This window comes from Coptis chinensis, chromosome 8, assembly GCF_015680905.1.
Source record: "Coptis chinensis isolate HL-2020 chromosome 8, ASM1568090v1, whole genome shotgun sequence".
In the NCBI taxonomy this organism is placed as follows: domain Eukaryota; kingdom Viridiplantae; phylum Streptophyta; class Magnoliopsida; order Ranunculales; family Ranunculaceae; genus Coptis; species Coptis chinensis.
In genome coordinates this window covers 81,663,015-81,684,912 of record NC_141463.1, presented here as the reverse complement: position 1 = coordinate 81,684,912, position 21,898 = coordinate 81,663,015, and the positions used below count along the sequence as shown (strand labels likewise).

The 21,898-nt window shown below is 37.7% G+C and overlaps 1 protein-coding gene across 1 annotated transcript; it reads right to left on the bottom strand.

Annotated features, from left to right (window-relative positions):
- Positions 1-338: 338 nt before the first annotated feature.
- On the bottom strand, positions 339-16,915 carry LOC147483462 (uncharacterized). The gene is made up of 6 exons (XM_086576936.1): positions 16,779-16,915; positions 16,178-16,229; positions 15,674-15,738; positions 15,134-15,216; positions 14,965-15,019; positions 339-594 (listed from the first exon to the last, which is right to left on the bottom strand). The coding sequence occupies exons 1-6, from the start codon at positions 16,906-16,908 to the stop codon at positions 515-517; spliced, it is 465 nt and encodes a 154-aa protein (XP_086433062.1). The 5' UTR covers positions 16,909-16,915; the 3' UTR covers positions 339-514.
- Positions 16,916-21,898: the final 4,983 nt, after the last annotated feature.

Here is a 21,898-nt window from a genome sequence, read left to right as displayed (position 1 = left end):
TACTCAAAACCGTATAGGCCTTTATTGGGACAACAATTAGAACCAACAGCTGTAGCTTTTATTTTGATGTGGAGTTTTTCCTGGGAGAACACCCATTAGAGGGGTAGCTCTCTATCGCTTCTCTTTTGGAATTCTAAGGAATTTTCTTTCTTTTCTTTCTGAGACTTAAATAGGTTATGTCTGTTTGGTTTTTGTCTGAAATAGAGTTTTTGTCCTATATGACTGTTTAATTTAGGTTTGTTTTGTGAGCTTTGCTATTGAAATTGTAAGTTTTGGATTTTCTGTTTTGTGGCTTCAAATGTAATTAGAAATACCTACTTCAACTACAAAGCAAAACGGACACAATAATCCTGTAAACTATCATAAAAGAAAGCAACATAGTGCTTGACAATAAAAGTATCTAAATGAACAGTGATAACGCGCGATCATAAGACACAAACAAATGAACAAGTCTTAACAAATGAGTTCATCTACGTTCATAGTTTCATCTTGATACTGGTTTGAAAGATCACATTCAGTAAATGTTGAACTTCTCTTCCAGTGCAGTGACAATGCGCATTAAACACATTGAAGTAGGCAAAATGTATCCTGAAACTGCAAAATAAGAAAGACACATTAACTAAATCAAACGGACGACACTATATAAGTGTCACAGCCCGAATTTCTAAACAATTAAAAAATGAATAATTGAAATATAAATATCTCAACCATCACTTGATTCAATTGTCTAAAAACCCAGGCTATGACGGGGGATACAACACATGTCCAAACCTAAAACCCACATCATAACAGGATCAACTTAACAACAAAAATCTCTAAATTCCTCAACTATCACTTTATTAAAAACTTTCTTCCATCCCAATAAAATATCAAACAAACTTTACAAAACAGTTTCCAACATCGTATTCTCATGTCATATGCAAATGTAACCTACGTTATTACATCTTTCCAAAAGATCGGACCTAATCAACTAAACTCCCAGATCGCTCCAAAGCGAGAATCCCAATCACACACCGCGGTTCCATCGCTTTCCACCTATGTTCCCAAGAACACACCCACGCTAAGCAAAACAAAGCAAACATGGGTCACAAATTGAATTTCTTTGGTATGAGTAGACTAAATACATATAAACATTTCAAAACTTTTCTTATCCCACTCACACTTTAACTCTATCATAACCTAATCATTCACAGCTTGGAAGACAGGTAGTTCCGTCATTTTAACCGGCATAATTTCTTCACAAGCAAGACTTCCATTATATAACTCATTATAATAACTCATTTTAATATACGACTTAATAATTGAATTACAACTTACCGATATCCACTGCTGTATAAGGGTAGGACCGCGTCCCTGCACAAAATGTTATTAAGTCCTACCCTCCTGCAAAAGAAAGTTAGAACTTCTAACATTTGTTAATATCCTACAGGTATTCAAAAGTAAACCCAAGCACACTCGCCCAATCAACTTAATTTCTCTTATTAATTAATCAATTACTTTTCTTATACACATATTTCACAACCTATGTACCTTAGGTCATTCCCGCCACATTCAAGGAATACCCAACCTTACATTCCTGTACACTCAAGGAATACAACTAACCCTGAAGGAATACCTTAGTTCCTCTCTAGGGTAGTCCAAACAATCCGTCATTCATAGCACATTCAATGAATACCGGTCATTCATGGCACATTCAATGAATACCCATAGATAACGCTAAACGGGCCATTTATGGCACATTCAATAAATGCCCACCTAACATATGACATCAACATTCATAAAACTAAATTCTAAAATTGAGACGTGGAGAGTTCTAAAAGAGTCACGGTAAATTTTTGTTTACGATTATTGAACTTTATTTTATATATCATTTCGGAAACGAATGAGTATCTTGATAACTGTATTTTTGGTTTACGCGTTATTAATTTCATGGATGTCTATGTGTCATAACGTTGCATATCATAAAATACTGCAAAATTACATAATATTTAATACACGTACACACGTATATATAGAGGTCTTAGCCTAAAGTCAAGTATGCTAATAGCCATAGACCTATCTTAATAACCCAAATCATAATCCGAGTTAAAAGGTCAAATTGGGTCAACTGGTCAAAGTCAACCCTAGTCAAAAGTCAACCCCTGGTCAAAGTTAAAGTCAACCATCATGGTCGAAGTCAAACTGTCGTTTCCAAGTTCAACAGGTTCATGGTCATAGCCATGGTTCATGACTAAGGTCAAAAGTGTATGACTCATGGGCTCATGGTTAAGGCCATGGTTTGGACCCAACTGGCCAAGCCCAAACCTTAGAACCCGGAAATCTAAACATTTAAATACCCAATTAGATCTATTTTAAGTCCTATGGACTGGCCCAAGCAATATTAGAAACGGGCCCAAAACTTATAATCGAATGGCCCAAAAACACAACCGAAGTTCGGCCTAAAACTTTAAATTAAACCGTCCATAAATTAAAACAAAACCGGACCCAATCAAAACAAAAGAAACCGCCCAACTTGAACTTATCTAGCCTCAACGGATCTTAGAATAGGAGAATACTATCCGGTCCACTTAACATTCTCGGACCCGAGCCCACAAAACCTTTAAAACCGCCCAAAACCAAAACTAATATGGTCCGCCCCCACTTAATTAGACACAAGTCTAAACGATTACACACCGGCCGGGAGCACTGGATCGTTCTCACAATCATCCCTTCGAAGACTACCGCTAGCTTCCACCACCACCGAAAATCCTTCACACACCACCCATCAATAACTTCAAATAAAATTGTGTGGGTGAAAAACCCACAACTTTACTTCACCAATCGACCACAAATTTTCGGTTTTTCGCAACCCCTCAAATCCCGGATCCGATCAGCCATTAATGTTCTTGGAGCTCTCAACCACTCTCAAACTTTCCCCTACCACCACTCATTCAACCAACAATCCTCCATACAAAACAGCTCAAACACAAAAATAAATACAAAAACAAATTTCTCAAGAATGGCGAACGCCATTGGCGCCTCTTGGGAGCTTCCAATGACAAATTCCTCAACCCATCATAATCCCACTACACAACCCAACACCCAACATCCCCAAACAAAAACAACAATCCAAGATAAAATTACAAAAAAGATGAGCGTGGCCTCCATTAACCCTCATAAGAGCTTCAAATGACCCCCCCCCAATCCGGCATTTAATCCCCCACTAATCCCCAATCAAGATGCGATTTCAAAAAACCACAATCGGTGTATAACCGAAAAATAAAACACAACAGTACTAATCATATGCAGGAACCATTGTTTTGTTTGAGCCAGAGAGGGCAAGCTCCATTGATGACAAAATCGCCTCAACAGAGTTTCGACAGTTCTAAATCAACTCCGAGTTTCACTTTCGAGTTTTAACAACTTCGACGTCAATCAAAACAATATAATGGATGGTAAAAACAGAACTATTAAAATGGGCGAAAATCATAGTTCTAGTAGTGGTGAGAGTTAACTCTACTCACCTGTAGCGCTCTCCGATTATCAACCAGCTACCAGGAAAAACCTTCCTTTTCTGCTGTCAGTAAAACTCCCATTTTTTTCTAAAACCCTCGCTGTGTTTTTTTTTTTTCCAAAAACTTTACGTGAGAAAACTCACCGAAAGACAAGGACAACCCTTATCTATTATCTACGGGCTTTATCCGTAACTGATAATTATCCTCTATCCATTATCTATTTTTATTTATTATTATTATTATTTATAGGAAAAGCAAATAAAACACGGGGTGTTATAATAAGCTTATGAAGACACTAAATCAAACCAAAACCTTTTAGTTTACTGCTTATTAATTTGTTTAACGGACGACACGGTATAAGCTTATGAAGACACTATATAAGCTTCTGACGGACATGTACATTTAAGAGAAAGCCTGCGTACATGCATATATAACATGACATAACAAATTGACGAGATAACACAACAAAGAAGAAGATTTAGTTAATTTTCTTTTGTTTTAACCCTGTTCTAAAAAGAACGCGATTGACGAGATGGCAAGAGACTCATACTCAAGGTAAGGAGCAAGAGGAAGGCATGAGATTGGGGGGAAGGTTGTAGCTGAATGGTGGAGTCCAGGTGTAAGCAAGGTCTCTTTCTTCCAAACGATCAAGTTCAGAAGTGAGCTCCTTCATGGCTTATCTAATCAAGAGCTGACTTCCCCACTTTTTGGAGTGGGGAAATAAAGTCTCGGTAGGTGGTAGATTGGTCAAATGCTATCCCTGTAAAGCCTTTCAGGCCAAAGCACAAAAGCAAAATGAATCTCAGTCTCTAGCCCAGCCTCCGCCTTCTTGGCCTGCAGGAAAAACGTGTGGTTTGCCCTCTTCTCGGTCGGCTGGGATTGATAGTTGGTGTAGCGATGATGGTAGGTTGGGTCACAAAGTCTACTAAATAGCTTCTTGCTTGGTCGGCCTTTCGCTCCTTATCTCTCTCAATCTGAACTTTAATGAAGCCTGTTCGGGTCGCTAGACTGAGCTAGGTAGCTAGGCGAACTGGTTCTTTTAGGTAACCTAGTTCATGTGGAAACTAGATGACTTACCTAATATGACCTAGTGAGACCTCTGATTCTATCAAATCCCCGGATTAACAACTAGGCTACCTCTATTAGAAGTCGTTCTTCAAGTCATAGTGTAGAGCGCGACCTGCGCTCTGCCAAAGCATGATTGGGGCGCGACCTGCGCCTATGTGTTGATGAGAGAACAGTAGATACAGCGCGACCTGCGCTCGTCCAAGGCTTAGTCCGAGCGCGCCCCGCGTATTATGTAGAAATCCACACCAACTGTTTTAGTTTAGTTCCTATTTTAGATTCTTGTAATCTCTATATAAATATCTTGTAATCTTCTTAGACAGTAATCAAGTAAATATTCTCTCCAATCAATCTCTCTCTCTCTCTAATTAATCATGGTATCAGCCTAATATTGATCCAAACCCTAATCCTAAACTCTATCAGCTTCCGCCTCCTCTCAATTCTCAATGGCCGACGCCTCCACTCCCAATAATGACTCTACTCCAGATTTTGATGATCCTTTCTATGTCCACCACTCAGATAGTCCTACGGCTATCCTCGTATCTCCTCTGTTATCAGGGGACAATTATCCAACTTGGTTACGGTCTATCTCTAGAGCCCTTCGAGCAAAAAATAAGTTTGGTTTTGTCGATGGCTCTCAGAACTCTCTCAAAGACTCCCAAAGAAAAATCCAAGTGGTCGCGATGTGATGACCTTGTTGCTTCATGGATTCTCAATTCTGTTACTCCAGATATCCGTGGCAGCATCCTCTATGCCGACTCTGCATCCGAAATTTGGAAAGATCTAGGTCATCGTTTTTTACAAACTAATGCACCCAAGATTTTTCAACTGAAGGATTCCGTCACTCTTCTCAAGCAAGATAATCGTCCGGTATCTGTTTATTTCACTTTACTTAAATCTTTCTGGGATGAATTAAGTTCTTTATCTACTATGCCTGCTTGTACTTGTGGTCATGCATCTATTTTTGCCAAAGAGGTTGAAGACGGTCGTTCTATGAAATTCATGCAAGGCCTAGATGCTCGTTTTCAATCCATCCGCAGTCAAATTCTCTTGATGGATCATTTTCCTCGTATGTCTAAGATTTATTCTTTAATCCGACAAGAGGAGAAGCAACAAGAGATTCATGCACTCTCTCTTCCTTCTGCTCCAGACGCTGCTGCCCTGAGTACTCATTTTCAGAAGACCAACTGGGCTTCTTCTTCGAAATCAGGTCCGTCTAAACCTCCAAAGTAGCCTGGTGGTTTGCCACAGCCTTGAGCGGGCCCGCCCTCAGATACAAGGCCACCAGAGTGAGCACACGCTCGTCCATTCTACAACCATTGTAACCGAGTTGGACATCATATTGGTATATGCTACAAACTGCACGGTTATCCACCCAAGCCTGCTCAGGCTAATTCGGTTGCTACAGACTCCAATTCTCCTGTTTTCTCCATAGAACAATACAACCAACTTCTTAGTTTGCTTGATTCAGGTAGTACCTCTTCACAAGCAAACCTGACAGGTATATCTCTCTCGTATTTTTCTAAATCCATATAGATCATTGACTCTGGTGCTACCAATCATGTCTGTTCTTCATTACATCTGTTTTCTCATTATCATACTTGTTTAACACATTTTACTCTTAAACTTCCGGATGGAACAAACCATTTAATTACTCATGTTGGGTAGTGTTATTCTCTCTCCCCTTTTGCGTCTTGACAACGTTCTATTTGTTCCCACCTTTCATTTTAATTTGCTTTCCATTAGTGAACTAGTCAAGTCTCACCCTATCTCTATCACGTTCACTAATGATTCTTGCCTTTTTCAGGACTAGTTAATGAAGAAGAAGATTGGATTGGGACGGCTTAATGGGGGACTCTACCATCTCCAACTAGTTTCCGTTTGCTCATCCCACAACTCCACCACAAATAATTTATGGCATTATCGCCTAGGACATCTATCTTCCACGCCTTTGCAGATTTTAGCTAAGCAGTTTCCTTTCATTTCTAGTTCAAATAATGCTACTTGCACTGTATGTCCGCAAGCTAAGCAAACTCGTTTATCTTTTTCTCATAGTTCAATAAAAACTATTAGACCTTTTCAAATGATTCATTGTGACATTTGGGGTCCTTTTCATTTACCATCATATTCCAATGCTTGTTTTTTCTTAACTATTATCGATGATTTTAGTCCTGCTACATGAATTTATCTTATGACTATCAAATCTGAAACTGCCATGCATTTACAATCTTTTTTTGCCATGGTTTACTCATATCTGGCCATAGCAACATTGATGACCATTTTCATGAAATCCAAGTCCTTCGATCCGACAATGGCTCTGAATTTATATCTCATAACATGTAACAATTCTTTTCAAAACATGGGGTAATCCACCAACGTAGTTGTGTTGCTACTCCCCAACAAAATGCTGTTGTTGAAAGAAAACATCGTCACTTACTCAACGTTGCACGAGCATTACGTTTTCAAGCTCACCTCCCATTATCCTTCTGGGGTGAATGCATTCTCACCGCAGGCTATCTCATTAACAAAATTCCTAGCACCTTGTTAAATGACAAATCACCTCATGAGCTTCTATTTACAACACCTCCCACTCTTGCCTATCTTCGTGTTTTTGGTTGTTTATGTTTTGCTCACAACATTTCCATTAAAAATAAGTTTGATCACCGCGGAAAACCTGACATCTTCATTGGTTATCCTTATGCTCAAAAAGGTTATCGCATTTATGATTTATTTTCCAAGAAAATTTATACTTCCCGTGACGTGATTTTCTATGAGACTGTATTCCCCTATCAACATTTATCTTCCCCCCCATCACATCTGCTTGTTTCTCCCTTACCCATCCTAGACAATGAAACCTTCGACATTCAATCATCTCATGTAATTCCAATGGATGGAGCGCGACATGCTCCAGCCCAAATCGAGCGCAACCCGCGCTCTCTTCTTCCTGACAATATTTCCACTCCTCCAGCTCTGTCACCCCCTTTTTTGGAAGATCCTCAGCCATCCCACCTCAATCCTCCTGCCTCAACTCGATCTACTAGAGTGCGACAACCCCCACCACTTCTCATCCAAGATTATCACTGTCCTATTCTCACCAAGGCACCTACAGTCCCTCGTTTGGCCAACCTCCTCCAATCGGACTCTAAGGTAACACGGTCTTCCACTCCATACCCTATGGCTTTTTATGTTTCTAACACTAACTTTTCTCCTTGTCATAAAGCTTTTTTGTCTAAAGTGTCTTCTTCAGTTGTTCCTACATCCTTTTCTCAAGCTGTCAAAATTCCAGAATGGAGAGCGCTATATGGTCTGCTTTGAATTGCGAGCTTTGGAACAAAATAACATATGGACTCTTGTTTCGTCATCTTTTCATCATAAGCCTATTGGTTGTAAATGGGTTTTCAAGATTAAATATCATTCAGATGGTTCTATTGAACGTTACAAAGCTTGTCTTGTTGCCAAGGATTACAATCAGATTGAAGGCCAAGACTATCATGACACTTTTGCACCCGTTGCAAAACTAGTCACTGTTCGATTACTTCTCTCCATTGCTGCTATCAGACATTAGACTCTTCATCAGCTGGATATCCACAATGCCTTTCTCCAAGGTGATTTGGATGAAACTGTTTATATGACATTACCTCCTGGATTCGCCAAACAGGGGGAGAACAGGATATGTCGCCTCAATAAGTCCTTATATGGACTCAAGCAGGCTTCTCGGCAATGGTTTGCCAAACTATCTACCACTCTTATCACTACCAGCTTCACTCAGTCTAAGTCTGACTATTCTCTATTCACTAATATTTGTGGTTCTGATTCTACATTTGTCCTTGTATATATGGATGACATTCTGATCACAGACAACAATCCATCTCATTCAGAACTCGAAGAAATTTTTAGAAGCAAAGTTCTATATCAAGGACTTGGGATGTCTAAAATATTTCTTGGGTATCGAGGTTGCTCGTTCCAAAGAAGGATTATTTCTTACACAACGCAAATGTCTTTTGGACATTCTGTCTGATTATGGTATCACTAGTGGTCGTATTTTTGAGTTCCCTATGGAACAAAACATCAACCTCCATACCGATAATGATACATTACTTCAAGATCCTACTGTCTATTGCCGCTTGATTGGGCATCTCTTATATCTCACAGTTACACGTCCAGATTTCACTTATTCTGTTAATTATCTCAGCCGTTTCATGCAGTCCCCACGGACTCCACATCTAGATGCTGCTCATCGTATACTCCGCTATCTTAAAGGTTCGATCAACAAAGGGATTCTCTTATCCGCTAATAGTTCTTTACACATCTCTCGGTTTCGTGACTCGATTGGGCGGTGCCTCCGCCACTTCGTCGTTCTACTAGTGGTTATTGCACTTTTCTTGGTTCTAGCCCTATATCCCCGAAAAACAAAGAAACAGAGCAATCAGATCCCGCTCTCTTCACTGAAGTCGAATATCGTTCCGTGGCTACTCTGGCATGTGAACTTCAATGGTTGAAGTATCTTCTCTCTGGCTTAGGCATCTCTCATCCTTCTCCGATGAACATGTTCTATGACAATCAAGCAGCTCTTCATCTCTATCAAAATCTAGTTTTTCATGAACGAACGAATCACATCGAATTGGACTGTCATTTCTTACGCGACAAGATACAGGCCAAGTTACTATCTCCTACTTTCGTTCCATCCTCAGATCAGGTGGCTGGCGCCTTCACTAAACCTCTCGGCAAGGACACCTTTCTGAGATTAATTCGCAAGTTAGGAGTTCTTGATATTCACTCACCAACTTGAGGGGGAGTATTAGAAGTCGTTCTTCAAGTCATAGTGGAGAGCGCGACCTACGCTCTGCCAAAGCATGATTGGGGCGCGACCTGCGCCTATGTGTTGACGAGAGAACATTAGATACAAAGCGACTGCGCTTCGTCCCAAAACTTAACCTAAGTGCGCGACCAGCCGCACGCCATTATGTAGAAATCCACACCGACTATTTTAGTTTAGTTCCTATTTTAGATTCTTGTAATCTCTATATAAACATCTTGTAATCTTCCTTAGACATTAATCAAGTAAATATTCTCTCCAATCAATCTCTCTCTCTCTCTCTAATTTATCAACCTCTTTGCAGTTTTATCTCGACACTTAGACGTTGAGCTGACTATCTCACCCATGAATTGACTTAGTTAGTCGGCTTTCATATCTCTTTGCTACAAAGCAAAAGATACACCCCCTCCCCGCGAACTCCTATTCGTAGATCATGTTGGAGTTATCCCTCACATGAGGAAGAAGGAGAGAATCAGTTGATTTCTGCTTGAAGAAGCCTGAGCGCACACACGCTCAGATTAGGCCTGCTCGAAGTGCTCCCCGCGTTCTTGCCTTGACGAACCTCCAGGCAATTGAGCGTGCCCCGCCCTCGACTTTGCCTGGCCAAGGGCGCGCCCACGCCCATGTGTATATTTGTATTCTAATTCGCTATAGTAACCGCGAATTTGGAAGGGCAGTATATAAACATAAATAATGTTTTGGAAAACCTGAGTACACGAGAGACAACACAGAAGTCAGAGAAAACCCAATCTTGAAAGCTATTAAGATTGAGATATAACCTTTATAGAGAGACAAGCCTGTAAGGGCATCTCCAATGGAGGGTGTAAATTGTTTAAAGTGTAAACTAAATGTCAAAAATATGTTTCCAATAGAGGGTGTAAATCCCAGGTGATAAACTAATAGTTAATAGAAAGGGTGGGGAATTCTCCATCCAGCTATTAGTTAATAAACATCTCGGGCGTCATTTGAAGTAACGTCGTAATTAAAAAGAAATTCGGACGTTACTTAAACTCACGTTTGTTTTATTTTTTTTAGAATTGTAACGTTTGCGACGGGTAAACTACGGACGTTACTCAAAGTGACGTGCGTTTTATTTATTTTTTTGGTTAAACCCCCCTGCGGACTTTGACTTTGATCATTTTTTTTCTCGATTTTTAATTTTACAAACTCTTAAACTTTGTTGCATTGGATACCATTTTGGATGTGGAAACTATTAATGTGTAAGAGGGGTCATAAAATCCTAGTGGCACCTATGTGGCACTTATGTGGAGGTGTATATATACACTCTCTATTGGAGATGCCCTAAAGAGAGAAGAGTGATCTAGTAAGGTGAGAGACTAAAAGGAGAGATTGTAATCTTCCTTCCCATTTTATAAAAGGACTAGCTCTTGTGGAAGTAGACATCATTAGCCGAACCACGGTATATCTTTGTATTGTAGTTGCTTTAATTCTACTTTACATTATTATCTATTGTTAATAGTTGTTTAGAGAGTTAATAGTTGTATAGAGAGTTGGGCATGTTAGCTAGGTTGTAGTTGATATTTAGAACTTGTTTGGAGTTGAAGTGTGTTCAAATACAAGTTATCTGTGTAGTGGGGATCGATTGATATCGCTAAATTTCCCAACAAGTGGTATCAGAGCCTTGGTTAGATTAACCTAGGGTGTTATCCAAATCTTGGTTGGAAGATGTTTGACAAAATTCCTGAGAGAAGATTTGAGTTTAAATAACTTATAGAGATAGACCATTCTATGAACACTTGCATGACTAGTCTGAATAGAGCGAACTACACCACCTGGAAAGCCAAAATGGAAGACTTGTTATACTGCAAGGACTTGGCACTACCTATTGAGAATGGGGGAGTAAAACTGGAAAAGACTGATGAGGCTGAGTGGAAAAGGCCTGACAGAAAAGCAATTGGGTACATTCGACATTGGATTGATGACAGTGTCTTTCACCATGTATCCCAAGAGACTACCACTTTTGACTTGTGGAAGAAACTCGAAGACCTCTATAAAAGGAAGTCGACCGGTAACAAAGTACTGCTCATTAAGAAGTTTGCAAACACGAAGTACATAGAAGGTTCTTCAATGTCTGAGCATCTTAATGAAGTACATAATACCATCAATCAGCTGCATTTGATGAAGATTAATATGGGAGACGAAGTTGAGGCTTTGTTCCTATTAAACTCTCTACCCAACAGTTGGGAGACGTTGACAGTCTCTCTTCACAGAGCCACAATAGATGGAGTTATTTCTATGGAGATGGCTACCGGAGCATTGTTGAATGAGGAGACAAGAAGGGGTTCACAAAGCAGCTCCTCTCACTCAGAGATACTTGTCACAGAGAAGCGGGGGAGAGGTAAGAGTAGAAAACCATCTCATTCTAGAGGTGATGACAGAAGTACATCTAGGGGTGAAGCTAGAACTCCTAAGGCAGAGAGACAGTGTTACTATTGTGCCACCAAGGGTCACTTCAGGTATGAGTGCAGAACACTGAAGAGGGATGAGAAGAATAACTGTGTACATGAAGACATGGTACAAAGGAACGAAAACACAGGCAGAGATACTACCGCACTAGTCAATGATCTAGTGGGAATTGTGTCAGAATGTGGTGTGTGCTGTCTTAGTACCTCATGCCAGGATACAGAGTGGGTGATAAATACAGGAGCATCCTATCACGTCACACCACACAAGGAATTCTTCACTACCTACAGCCGTGGTGAATTTGGTAAAGATGGGTAACCAGGGCGTCTCGAAGATTATAGGCATTGGTGATATTCATGTAGAAACCAATGTCGGTTACACCTTGACACTCAAGGATATAAGACATGTCCCTGACATTCGGCTAAGCCTAATTTCGGCTGGGAAGTTAGATGATGATGGCTTTGTAAACTCGTTTGGTAATGGGGTATGGAAATTGAGCAGAGATTCCATAGTAGCAGCCAAAGGGAATAAAACTTGCTCTCTTTACAAGACACAGGCTAGTTTGTGTAAAGCAGAAGCAAATGCGACAGAAGAAGAAGATTCCTCCGAACTATGGCACAAGAGACTGTGTCATATGGGCGAAAAAGGCATGGAAGTTCTTGCCAAGCAAAAGGCCTTGCCAAACATTAAAGGTACGTATTTAAATAGATGCACTCATTGTTTGATAGGAAAGCAACACAGGGTGTCTTTCCAAAGATTCCCATCTCACAAAAAGGACAATGTCCTTGAGCTAGTTCACACTGACTTATGTGGTCCTTCACCTGGAGGTTGAGCAGTTAGATGTTAAGACAACTTTTCTTCATGGAGACCTTGAAGAAGATGTCTACATGGACCAGTCAGAGGAGTTTGAGGTCAAAGGTAAGGAGCACCTAGTATGCAAGCTGATAAAGAGCTTGTATGGGTTGAAGTAAACACCGAGACAATGGTACATAAAGTTTGATTCCTTTATGGCGAAGCAAAGATACAAGAAGTTTGCTTCTGATCATTGTGTGTTTGTTCAGAAATTTCCAGATGGGGATTTCATAGTGCTTTTGTTGTATGTGGCTGATATGTTGATAGTTGTCCCAAACATCAACAAGATATCTAAGCTAAAGAAAGACTTGAGTAAGTCCTTTGAGATGAAGAATTTGGGTCAAGCAAAGCAGATATTTGGGAAGCGGATCACTCGTGACAGAAATAGTGGAAAGTTGTGGCTTTCTCAAGAAAGCTATATTGAGAAGGTGTTGAGGAGATTCAACATGGATCAAGCGAAGCCAGTCAGTTGTCCGCTTGGTGGCTAGTTTCGCATAACCAAAGAGATGTGTCCAAAAAGTGAGCATGAGCAGAGTTAGATGGAAAAGATTCCTTATGCATCCACAGTGGGCAGCTTAATGTATGCACTGGTGTGTACAAGACCGGATATTGCTTTCGCCGTTGGTGTTGTAAGCCGATTTCTGTCAAATCCGAGAAAAGAGTATTGGGAAGGTGTTAAGTGGATATTGAGATATCTCAAGGGCACTTCCAAATTGTGTTTGTGCTTTGGTAGAAGTAAGCCCTTACTTGAAGGCTACACTGATGCAGACATGGCAAGTGATGTTGACTCGATGAAGTCCACCTCCGGTTATCTGTTTACTTTTGCAGGGGGGGCAATTTCTTGGCAATCTAAGTTGCAAAAGTGTGTTGCCCTCTCCACTACAGAAGCCGAGTATATTGCAGCCACAGAGTGTTGCAAAGAGATGCTATGGATAAAGAGGTTCTTCGACGAACTAGGGCTAAAGCATAAACATTTTGTAGTTCTATGTGGTAGTCAGAGCGCCATCCATTTGAGCAAGAATCTGAGTTTTCATTCTAGATCCAAGCACATACATGTGTGTTATCATTGGATTAGAGAAGTAATCGAAGACAAGCATTTGTGTATCGAGAAGATCCATACCGACAAGAACGGGTTGGATATGATGACCAAAGTCTTACCGAAAGGTAAGTTTGATGTTTGTTGTGCTACCGCCTGGAATGGTAGCACACTCCTCCTGTTGATTTGGAAATTGCATGGAGGTATCGCCCCTCACTGTTTGGGAGGGGGAGATTGTTGGAGTTATCCCTCACATGAGGAAGGAGAGAATCAGTTGATTTCTGCTTGTAGAAACTGGCCTTTTCAAGACTCGCCGGATTAGGGCTAGAATACCTAGCGCCTTGCCTTAACGAACCTCCAGGCGATTGAGTGCACCCCGCTCTCGACTTTGCTTGGCCAAGGGCGCGCCCGCCCCCATGTCTATATTTGTATTCTAATTCGCTACAGTAACCACGAATTTGGAAGGGCAGTATATAAATAGAAATAAGGTTTTGGAAAACCAGAGCACACGAGAGATAACACAGAAGTCAAAGAAAACCCAATCTTGAAAGCTATCAAGATTGAGAGATAACCTTTACAGAGAGACAAACCTGTAAAGAGAGAAGAATGATCTAGTAAGGTGAGAGACTGAAAGGAGAGATTGTAATCTTCCTTCCCACTTTATAAAAGGACTAGCTCTTGTGGAAGTAGGCATCATTGGCCGAACCACGGTATATCTTTGTGTTGTAGTATACTTTAATTCTGCTTTACATTATTATCTGTTGTTAATAGTTGTTTAGAGAGTTGGGCATGTTAGCTAGGTTGTAGTTGATATTTAGAACTTGTTTTGAGTTGAAGTGTGTTCAGATACAAATTATCTGTGTAGTAGGGATTGATTGATATCGTTAAATTCCCTAAAAGATCACTCCAGCTACACTTCAGTTTGACTTCACCGGGAAAGAAGACTTAAACTCTCTTGCCGATGGGCCCTTCATAACGGAGCCGTGGACCATAATGATGCCTTCCGATTGGATCAGCCGAATGCCCCCCACTTTCCTGCTGACAATGCTTAAGAATATGGCCAAGATGGCCACATTTGTAACAGAAGGATGGCAAGCGTTCATATATATCAGTATGGTTCCCATCGATATGAACGATGGCAACACTTGTTTTACAGTAAAGCATCAGTGTACTGTATATTAATTTCCTACTCATTACCCTTAATTTGCACAAGGCTTACTGGATCATATAAAACAATTGCAAGAGTGAATACTAAAATCAAGGCAATTTGAGATTACCTTTTGTAACAACATCAACATAACCAGCGACTTCTCCATCTCTAAGGTCACCAACCTGAATAGATATTAAAAGAATTCCACAAGAGTTTGACGAACTTCGGAATAAAAAAAAGCTTGTTTTAATCAACAAAATAAATTTGTTGCAACACGTGTATATTATAAATATTACCACAATAACAAGTGGATGATCTGCACTAGTAGTATCCAAATACTCTCTGAAAGAAGCATGAGTTCCAGCTCCAGATAAGCAGCCTGAAGTTATTAAAACGTACTATTAATTCATAAGACATATGGAAAGGTTGATATTTATATCTTAATATTAAAGTTTTTCATCTCCTATTAAAACATAAATTTCTCTTATTTGAAAATGGATTTTTTTTTTTACAATGAGAATTTTTCTCTTATTATAATGGGAATTGTTCTCCTATTAAAACAAATTCTACTACTTTTAATTAGAGCAAGAATCTTTTTCCTATTAAAACAGAATGTTTCTCCCAATTCAAAAAACAGGTTTTTAAAACTTAATTAAAAATAATTTGTTAGAAAATTAAAGGATTAGCGACTAAAATGGTAGTCCTAATTTTTTTTAAAAAATCTAAATGTTTTCAAGAGAGCTGGTGTTTATGCACGGGCCTATAAGCTAGTTAATTAGTAAATTGTAATAAAATATTTGCTCAAATATTTAATATGTTCAAATATCGAAACCCACCGATTTTAATTGCATTCGCAGGCAGCTCTTGCAACATCTGAGTTCGAGTGGGAAGTAGTTGTAGCCATAGTACAAAATATCAGGATATGAGTATTTATCGATATTCAATTTCTGGATATGTATCGTGGATATATCCCTCTCTTTGGGGATATTTGACATTGTTTCACATGTAAATATCGTGGATATATCCAAAATATCGACAAATATCATGGATATTGTGGATATTTTTTGATATATTATGATATATTATTTATATTTATTTCAAATATAATGGTAAATATTAAATAAAATTGTTATATATTCAAAATATCACCAAATATTTCCAAATATCGCAAAATATCCCCAAATATTACAAATATCGCAAATATTATCGAAATATTACTGATATTTGCAGTCGTATATATCTCTAAACATATCGTGATATTTATATATCTTTTTTTGAAATATGGATAGATATCCCCAAATATCGTGATATATCGAGATATTTTGTACTATGGTTGTAGCATTACGTCGTTAGTATCTGGGTTCAAATAGCTCCCATCTCTCCGCACATCGGCTGTAGTACGTGATGTATTTCAACAACCAAACCATTTATTTGCATAGAATATAAATGAAGAACTTGCCTAAAAGCAATACATGTACGTATAGGGACAGATCTAAGTAGGCATGTAGGTGAGGCATAAATTTAGACGAGACTAAGCAAAATGGCATGAAACTATACAGCAAACAGTTTATAGTGCAAAATGACATGAAATAATTCAGTGAAGTATATTATTTTTGCACCAATCGAAACAAATTATTCGACTCAATATTATTATACGGAAACCATAAATACTCAATTAAGTTGATCCTATTTTGTAGATAATTAGACAAAAAATCTATGGGCAGGATAGCAAAAAAAATAGAACATTTTGACTAAAAATTGTGAAACCAACATGATCAATAATATAATTTAAGGAATTCATTACCAAATCATGCAATTTTGATTCAGTACCCATTATCGTGATGCAAATAATTTGTTTTTAACATAGTCTTCATTTAGCAAATTTGATTTTGAATTTTGTATCTTGCAAAAAAAGCCGAAGAAAACCAACTATATTATTACCTATCATCGTCTGGAAAGAAGATTCGGCATCATAAAAAGCTGTGTCAGGTTTCACTCTAATGCACGCAACATGTTGAACATTGACGTACACAGCTTCAACTGAACCAGCCATTTGGAGAGCGCTATGCATTATGTTAAGGATTCATTTGGCTGAACACATAACAAGTAAATTTTCAATCAAACTAAACCTGTGTTGTACGTTGAAAGAAAATTAAATTGCTGACTTTCTACAATTAATCTTTATTTACTAACCAAATGAATCGACTCGCAGAAAGATTCATTACTGGCATAGATCTCCAGATTTTGTGCAGGCTGAAAGCATAAACACGTACATTAATTAGGAAATTAACGTTAAATTTAGAGAAAATTAACCCAACAAACATCATATCTGGAGCATTTTATTTTAGGAACATAACCAACAAACCAACAAACAAATGATTTAGGAACATAACCCAACAAACCAACAAACACATCGAGAAAACATAATTAAACTCGATGGCATTTTATTTTAGGAAAGAGAGCGGATTATTAGCTGAACCCAAGCAAGACCGTATACGTCCATTTTTATATGATTTAAGAGTCATGATTTAAAATGGAAGTAGGTAACAATTAATTAAGAGTAGAAACTTTCCATATAAGCATCATATCAATGTGAGGTGTAGTTTATACTTTAATAATTAGCAAAAGCATTGCAATATGGATGACCTAGCCCTACGTAAGTTGTAAGGGTTAAGAACAAAATTAGAGGGTCGATTTTCCATTGCATAAATCTAGCTCCAACTTCCCAGATCTGTAGGAAATATTCATGTTAAAACATGAAAACTACGTACGGAAACCCTAGAATATTTGTTATCTCTATACTAGCTAGTTATTACCCCATAAAAGTCGTCACCCTCGAGACTAAGAGTCTCTAACACGAAGAACACATTTTGATTTTGAATCTCGGACACATTTTGATTTTGAATCTCCGCCATTGTCGATCACACACGGTGTTGTCTGGAGCAGTTTTCTGTAAGAAAAGAAAAAATGTTTGTGGATACGAGGTAGTTGAGAAATGATTCTTTTGGTGTTTTTCCTTTTGTGCCCCTCAGGACTTTAGTGTTGTCGCTCACTTTGCATCCAACCCGATGTTTGTGGAATTCCAACATGTTTCAGAAATTAAGACCAAGTAGAAATTTAATTAACTAATAATTAAGTAGACTTGTCTTCTTAAAAAAAAAGAAAAAAGATTTTTCTTCATTATCAAAAATAAATAAATTACCAATAATATTCATCAATATCTACTATCACCTTTCTCTATATTAAAGCAGAGTACATCTTATCTTATGTGGACAATCTCTTTCCTAGGTGGCGCATTCTTGAGACATAGATATATCACGTGGACACTCTTAATTAATTAATTATAAAAAGTTTCCTAATACAATATGAACTTTTAATCTTAAGGCCCTGTTTGGCAGTATGGATTGGAGAGCCTGTATAATGAATAAGACTCTTGATAAGGTGATTAGTTATTTGGTACGGTCCATTTCCAGAATACGGGCCACAACTTATAAATAATGAGAACACAATTAGTCCAATAACAAGTATAACGGTATCACTGGGGAAAGGTGAGATAACAATATTCATTGCCCGTTTTAGAAAGTAAAAAAAAGGTTTTTAAATAAAATAAGACCGAGAGCTCTTCTTCACCATCACTGCCTACAACTCTCCTTCTTTCTACCCCTACCATCTTCTCCTCACACACCCTTCTGATGAAAACAAAAAAAATATAACCACTACCCACAAACAAATCACACCATTTTATTTTACAAAATCTTTGATTTCTAAATCCTTTTGCACTATAATGAATTTTTCAAGAAAAAAATCCAATCCCTTGGATTTTGGGTGGGGTTACTTATTGGCAATTTTGGTTCTAAATCTTAAATCTTGATGTACTTCTTGATTTCTATGGCATATTATTGTGTTTTTTTTTTTTTTTTTTTTTTTTTTTTTTTCCCTTAATGGTTAAATGTTGGGTATTTGTGTGAATTTTAAGATGGAGTTGGATAAATACGAAAATTGTATGAATAGTTTCTAATTTTGTATCAAATGATATATCAAAGTTTTCTTTTTATTAATTCAAGGATGTTCTGTTCACAAGATTTTAATGGTATTCTACAGTTTTTTTTTTCCTTATTTTTAGTGGGAGAGCATATGAGAACTGAGAACCAAACAGCTGACAAACTAGCAACTTTTTGGATATTCACTACAAGAATTGGATACTTCAAACATGGTCAAGTACTACAGAATTTCATATGGCCAAACAAAGCCTAAAAAGTTTCCTAATTCAACACAATTATAATAAGTCAATCATCATCTGAGAAGGAAATTTTATACGACTCCAATAAGAAAATATTGCTAAATCAAGTCCAAAAACTTATGAACTAATAATTATCAGTTATTGAATTCCTCATAAAAATTTAGGGGATGTGAATTTTAGAAATGATTCTGGCCATATGGCCGGGTTTAAAACCTTGTCTATGTACTAAAGCATAGACCTCTAAGAGAGATTTTTCTCTCTCCTAAGTGGCATTCTAATATGAGAGATAATCTTTTCTCTCTCCTACGTGGCTTTCTATAGTGCTTTCTACCATGCCACGTGGACTCTTTAGAGAGTTTGATTCAATTTCCACTTTCCAAAAGAGTGCTTGCACATGGATCTACTTACGATTAATATAACTCTACCGCATGGTTTCCTATTTTAGTACAACTCTCCCAACTTAAGTGCAATTCAAATTAGTATATACAATTATTTCCTAAAACATAATTATTTTTAACTAGCTATTATTTTATCAAAAATAGGAAAAAAATTACCCCACAAATTCTATGTTAAGAAGAATTACTGAGAAAGCAACCCTTAGAATGTGCAGAAACATTGGCAGTGAATGTGATTTGGACCAGACACAATAAGTTGAAATAAGGTTGTAGTGGAGAATACATGAAAGACTATTGAAGAATTATAACCCATGGAGAACGACAGTTAGCAATATTAGGAAGCACTCGGGACTTGGCAACAGAAACCAAGTTCTTGTTTCTGGATGAAGCATTAGGCCATAATATGCTATTGACTAAATTTTTACCATATTATGAAAAACCTAAGTCACACCAATTAAAGAAGCACAACGACAAGATTTGTGTATCCTAGAATATGTGTGTGTGATCTAAACTAAGGTACACTAAATGTTTTTGTACTATATACTTTTGTTTTGTTTTTCAGATTAATTTGCTAACTAACAGTAGATTTGTCGAATTGAAAGATCATCATTTAGGTTGATTGTAAGTCATTGGTCTTGAACGAGTTGATAAAGCTAGGTGTTAGAACTTCCAGATACAAATAACATCAAATAAGGATTTTTAATTTTTTTCTCCTTGATCAGGTAGGTGCTAAGTGTTTACCAAGAAAAAGGTAGGTGCCAAGTGCACAAAGCCACACACACTTATGTTAATTTGAGTCTAGTTGCAAAACACACTTATGTTGGTTATGTGTAGTTGCACCTATTATATGATCGAGCATAAGGAAATCCTTAACAAGTGCAGAGAATTGAATGTTGGCATTGTATGTGATTTGGACAGGACACACTAAGTCGAAACAAATTTGCAGTGGAGAATACATAACCAAGTTTGGAGCACATGGAGAATGGTAGCTAGAAATATTAGGAAGCACTCAGGACTCGGTAATGGATATGTTATAATAGAAGAATGTGTTAAACTAGCGAGAAATATGAGTGTGGGTGTATGGCCCAAGGAATTAATTACTACTCACTATGGAATTCAATGAGTAATAATATGCGTAAGGGATGAGTTTGGTTTGAGGACGACGACTGGGCAGGAAAAAACTCAACATGATCTTAATCTGAAGGTGTTGTACATCCAAGTTCAATGCCTAAAGTAGAGCTCAAAGCTTTCAATGTCATGTTTGAAATTCAGAAACAGAAGATATGCACTAAAAACCCTATGCACAAGTTTGAAACAGAAGACTACTTATGGTGTGTTGATATCTAAGGAATATTTAGTGTAACAGAAAGAAATAAAAATTGAAAAGAAATTTGGTGGATTGGCACAATGTAGGTTATGGGTTATGAGGGACTTTGAGCAACAAATAAGTAAAGTCATATATCTATCTCTTAATAAGAATTGAAGTAGTAACTTAATTCTGAAAATGATTTCGATCTGTCAGTGTAATATAATATACATAATGGTGTGGTAGCATATGTAAGGGAGTCACTTAGATCAAATGCAGGTGAAGATACTATATATGGCACTTTCAAAACTAAAACCACTAATGCTATTGTAAAGCTGCAAAGTTGTTAGCTTAGTTACTCACAAGGGCAGCTCGAGACAATTGGGGACCCTAAGCAAAGTTCGAATAGGAGGCTCTCTTTAATACTGAAGTTCGAAATATCAAATTATAAGATAACAATTAGAGTAAAAAATTGATCACAAACTTTTTCCTTTTTCTCTCTTGAATAATATTCTTAAACTAACAAACTTCAATAGATTTATTTAACAACGAATAGAACTAGATAAAGAAAAGAAGAATTCTACACCACAAAAGTAGAAAGAATGAAGGATTATAGAGAAAAACTATAGAAGGCAGGGAGAAATGATGGAGGTAAGATTGTATTGTAGCTTTTAATCTTTTATATTTGTTAAGAGAGGACTAGGTTAAAAACTTTTATTAGTTATGGATAGGCGAGGAGTTTTTTGTTAGAGAAGGATGAAGGAAATGTGGAGAAGACGAGAGAGTATTATTGTTAGCTAACAGTTTAAAAAAAAAGAGAGGAAAAGCTAGGGCAATAGTGGGCTGAAATATATTGGGGACCCTTGGGCTGTAGGCCCCTAAGCAACCGCATATTTCACTATATGGTTGAGCCGGCCCGGCGGGTTACTCAACAGTAAGCTCATTATTGTGCATTATTTATTCTGAATATTCCCTATTCCTTTTTTAAATTTTGCAGACATCAATGTTAAATTTTTTTATAGCTATAGTCCATGATAAAAAAGTTTTTCACATTGTAGGGCTTTTGTACTTTAGCTATTAGGGTGTGTAAAAGTTTCTTTTTAAGGCAATTATGAGGGGC

What these genes read in the sequence shown, in the direction of transcription:
- LOC147483462 (XM_086576936.1), bottom strand. Translation starts at nt 16,908, where the DNA reads ATGCATAGCGCTCTCCAAATGGCTGGTTCAGTTGAAGCTGTGTACGTC. An exon ending in CCAGATACTAACGACGTAAT is followed by an intron (nt 15,739 to 16,177) that starts GCTACAACCATA and finishes TTTTGTACTATG; the next exon opens with GCTACAACTACTTCCCACTC. An exon ending in TGTTGATGTTGTTACAAAAG is followed by an intron (nt 595 to 14,964) that starts GTAATCTCAAAT and finishes CTTATTTTGCAG; the next exon opens with TTTCAGGATACATTTTGCCT.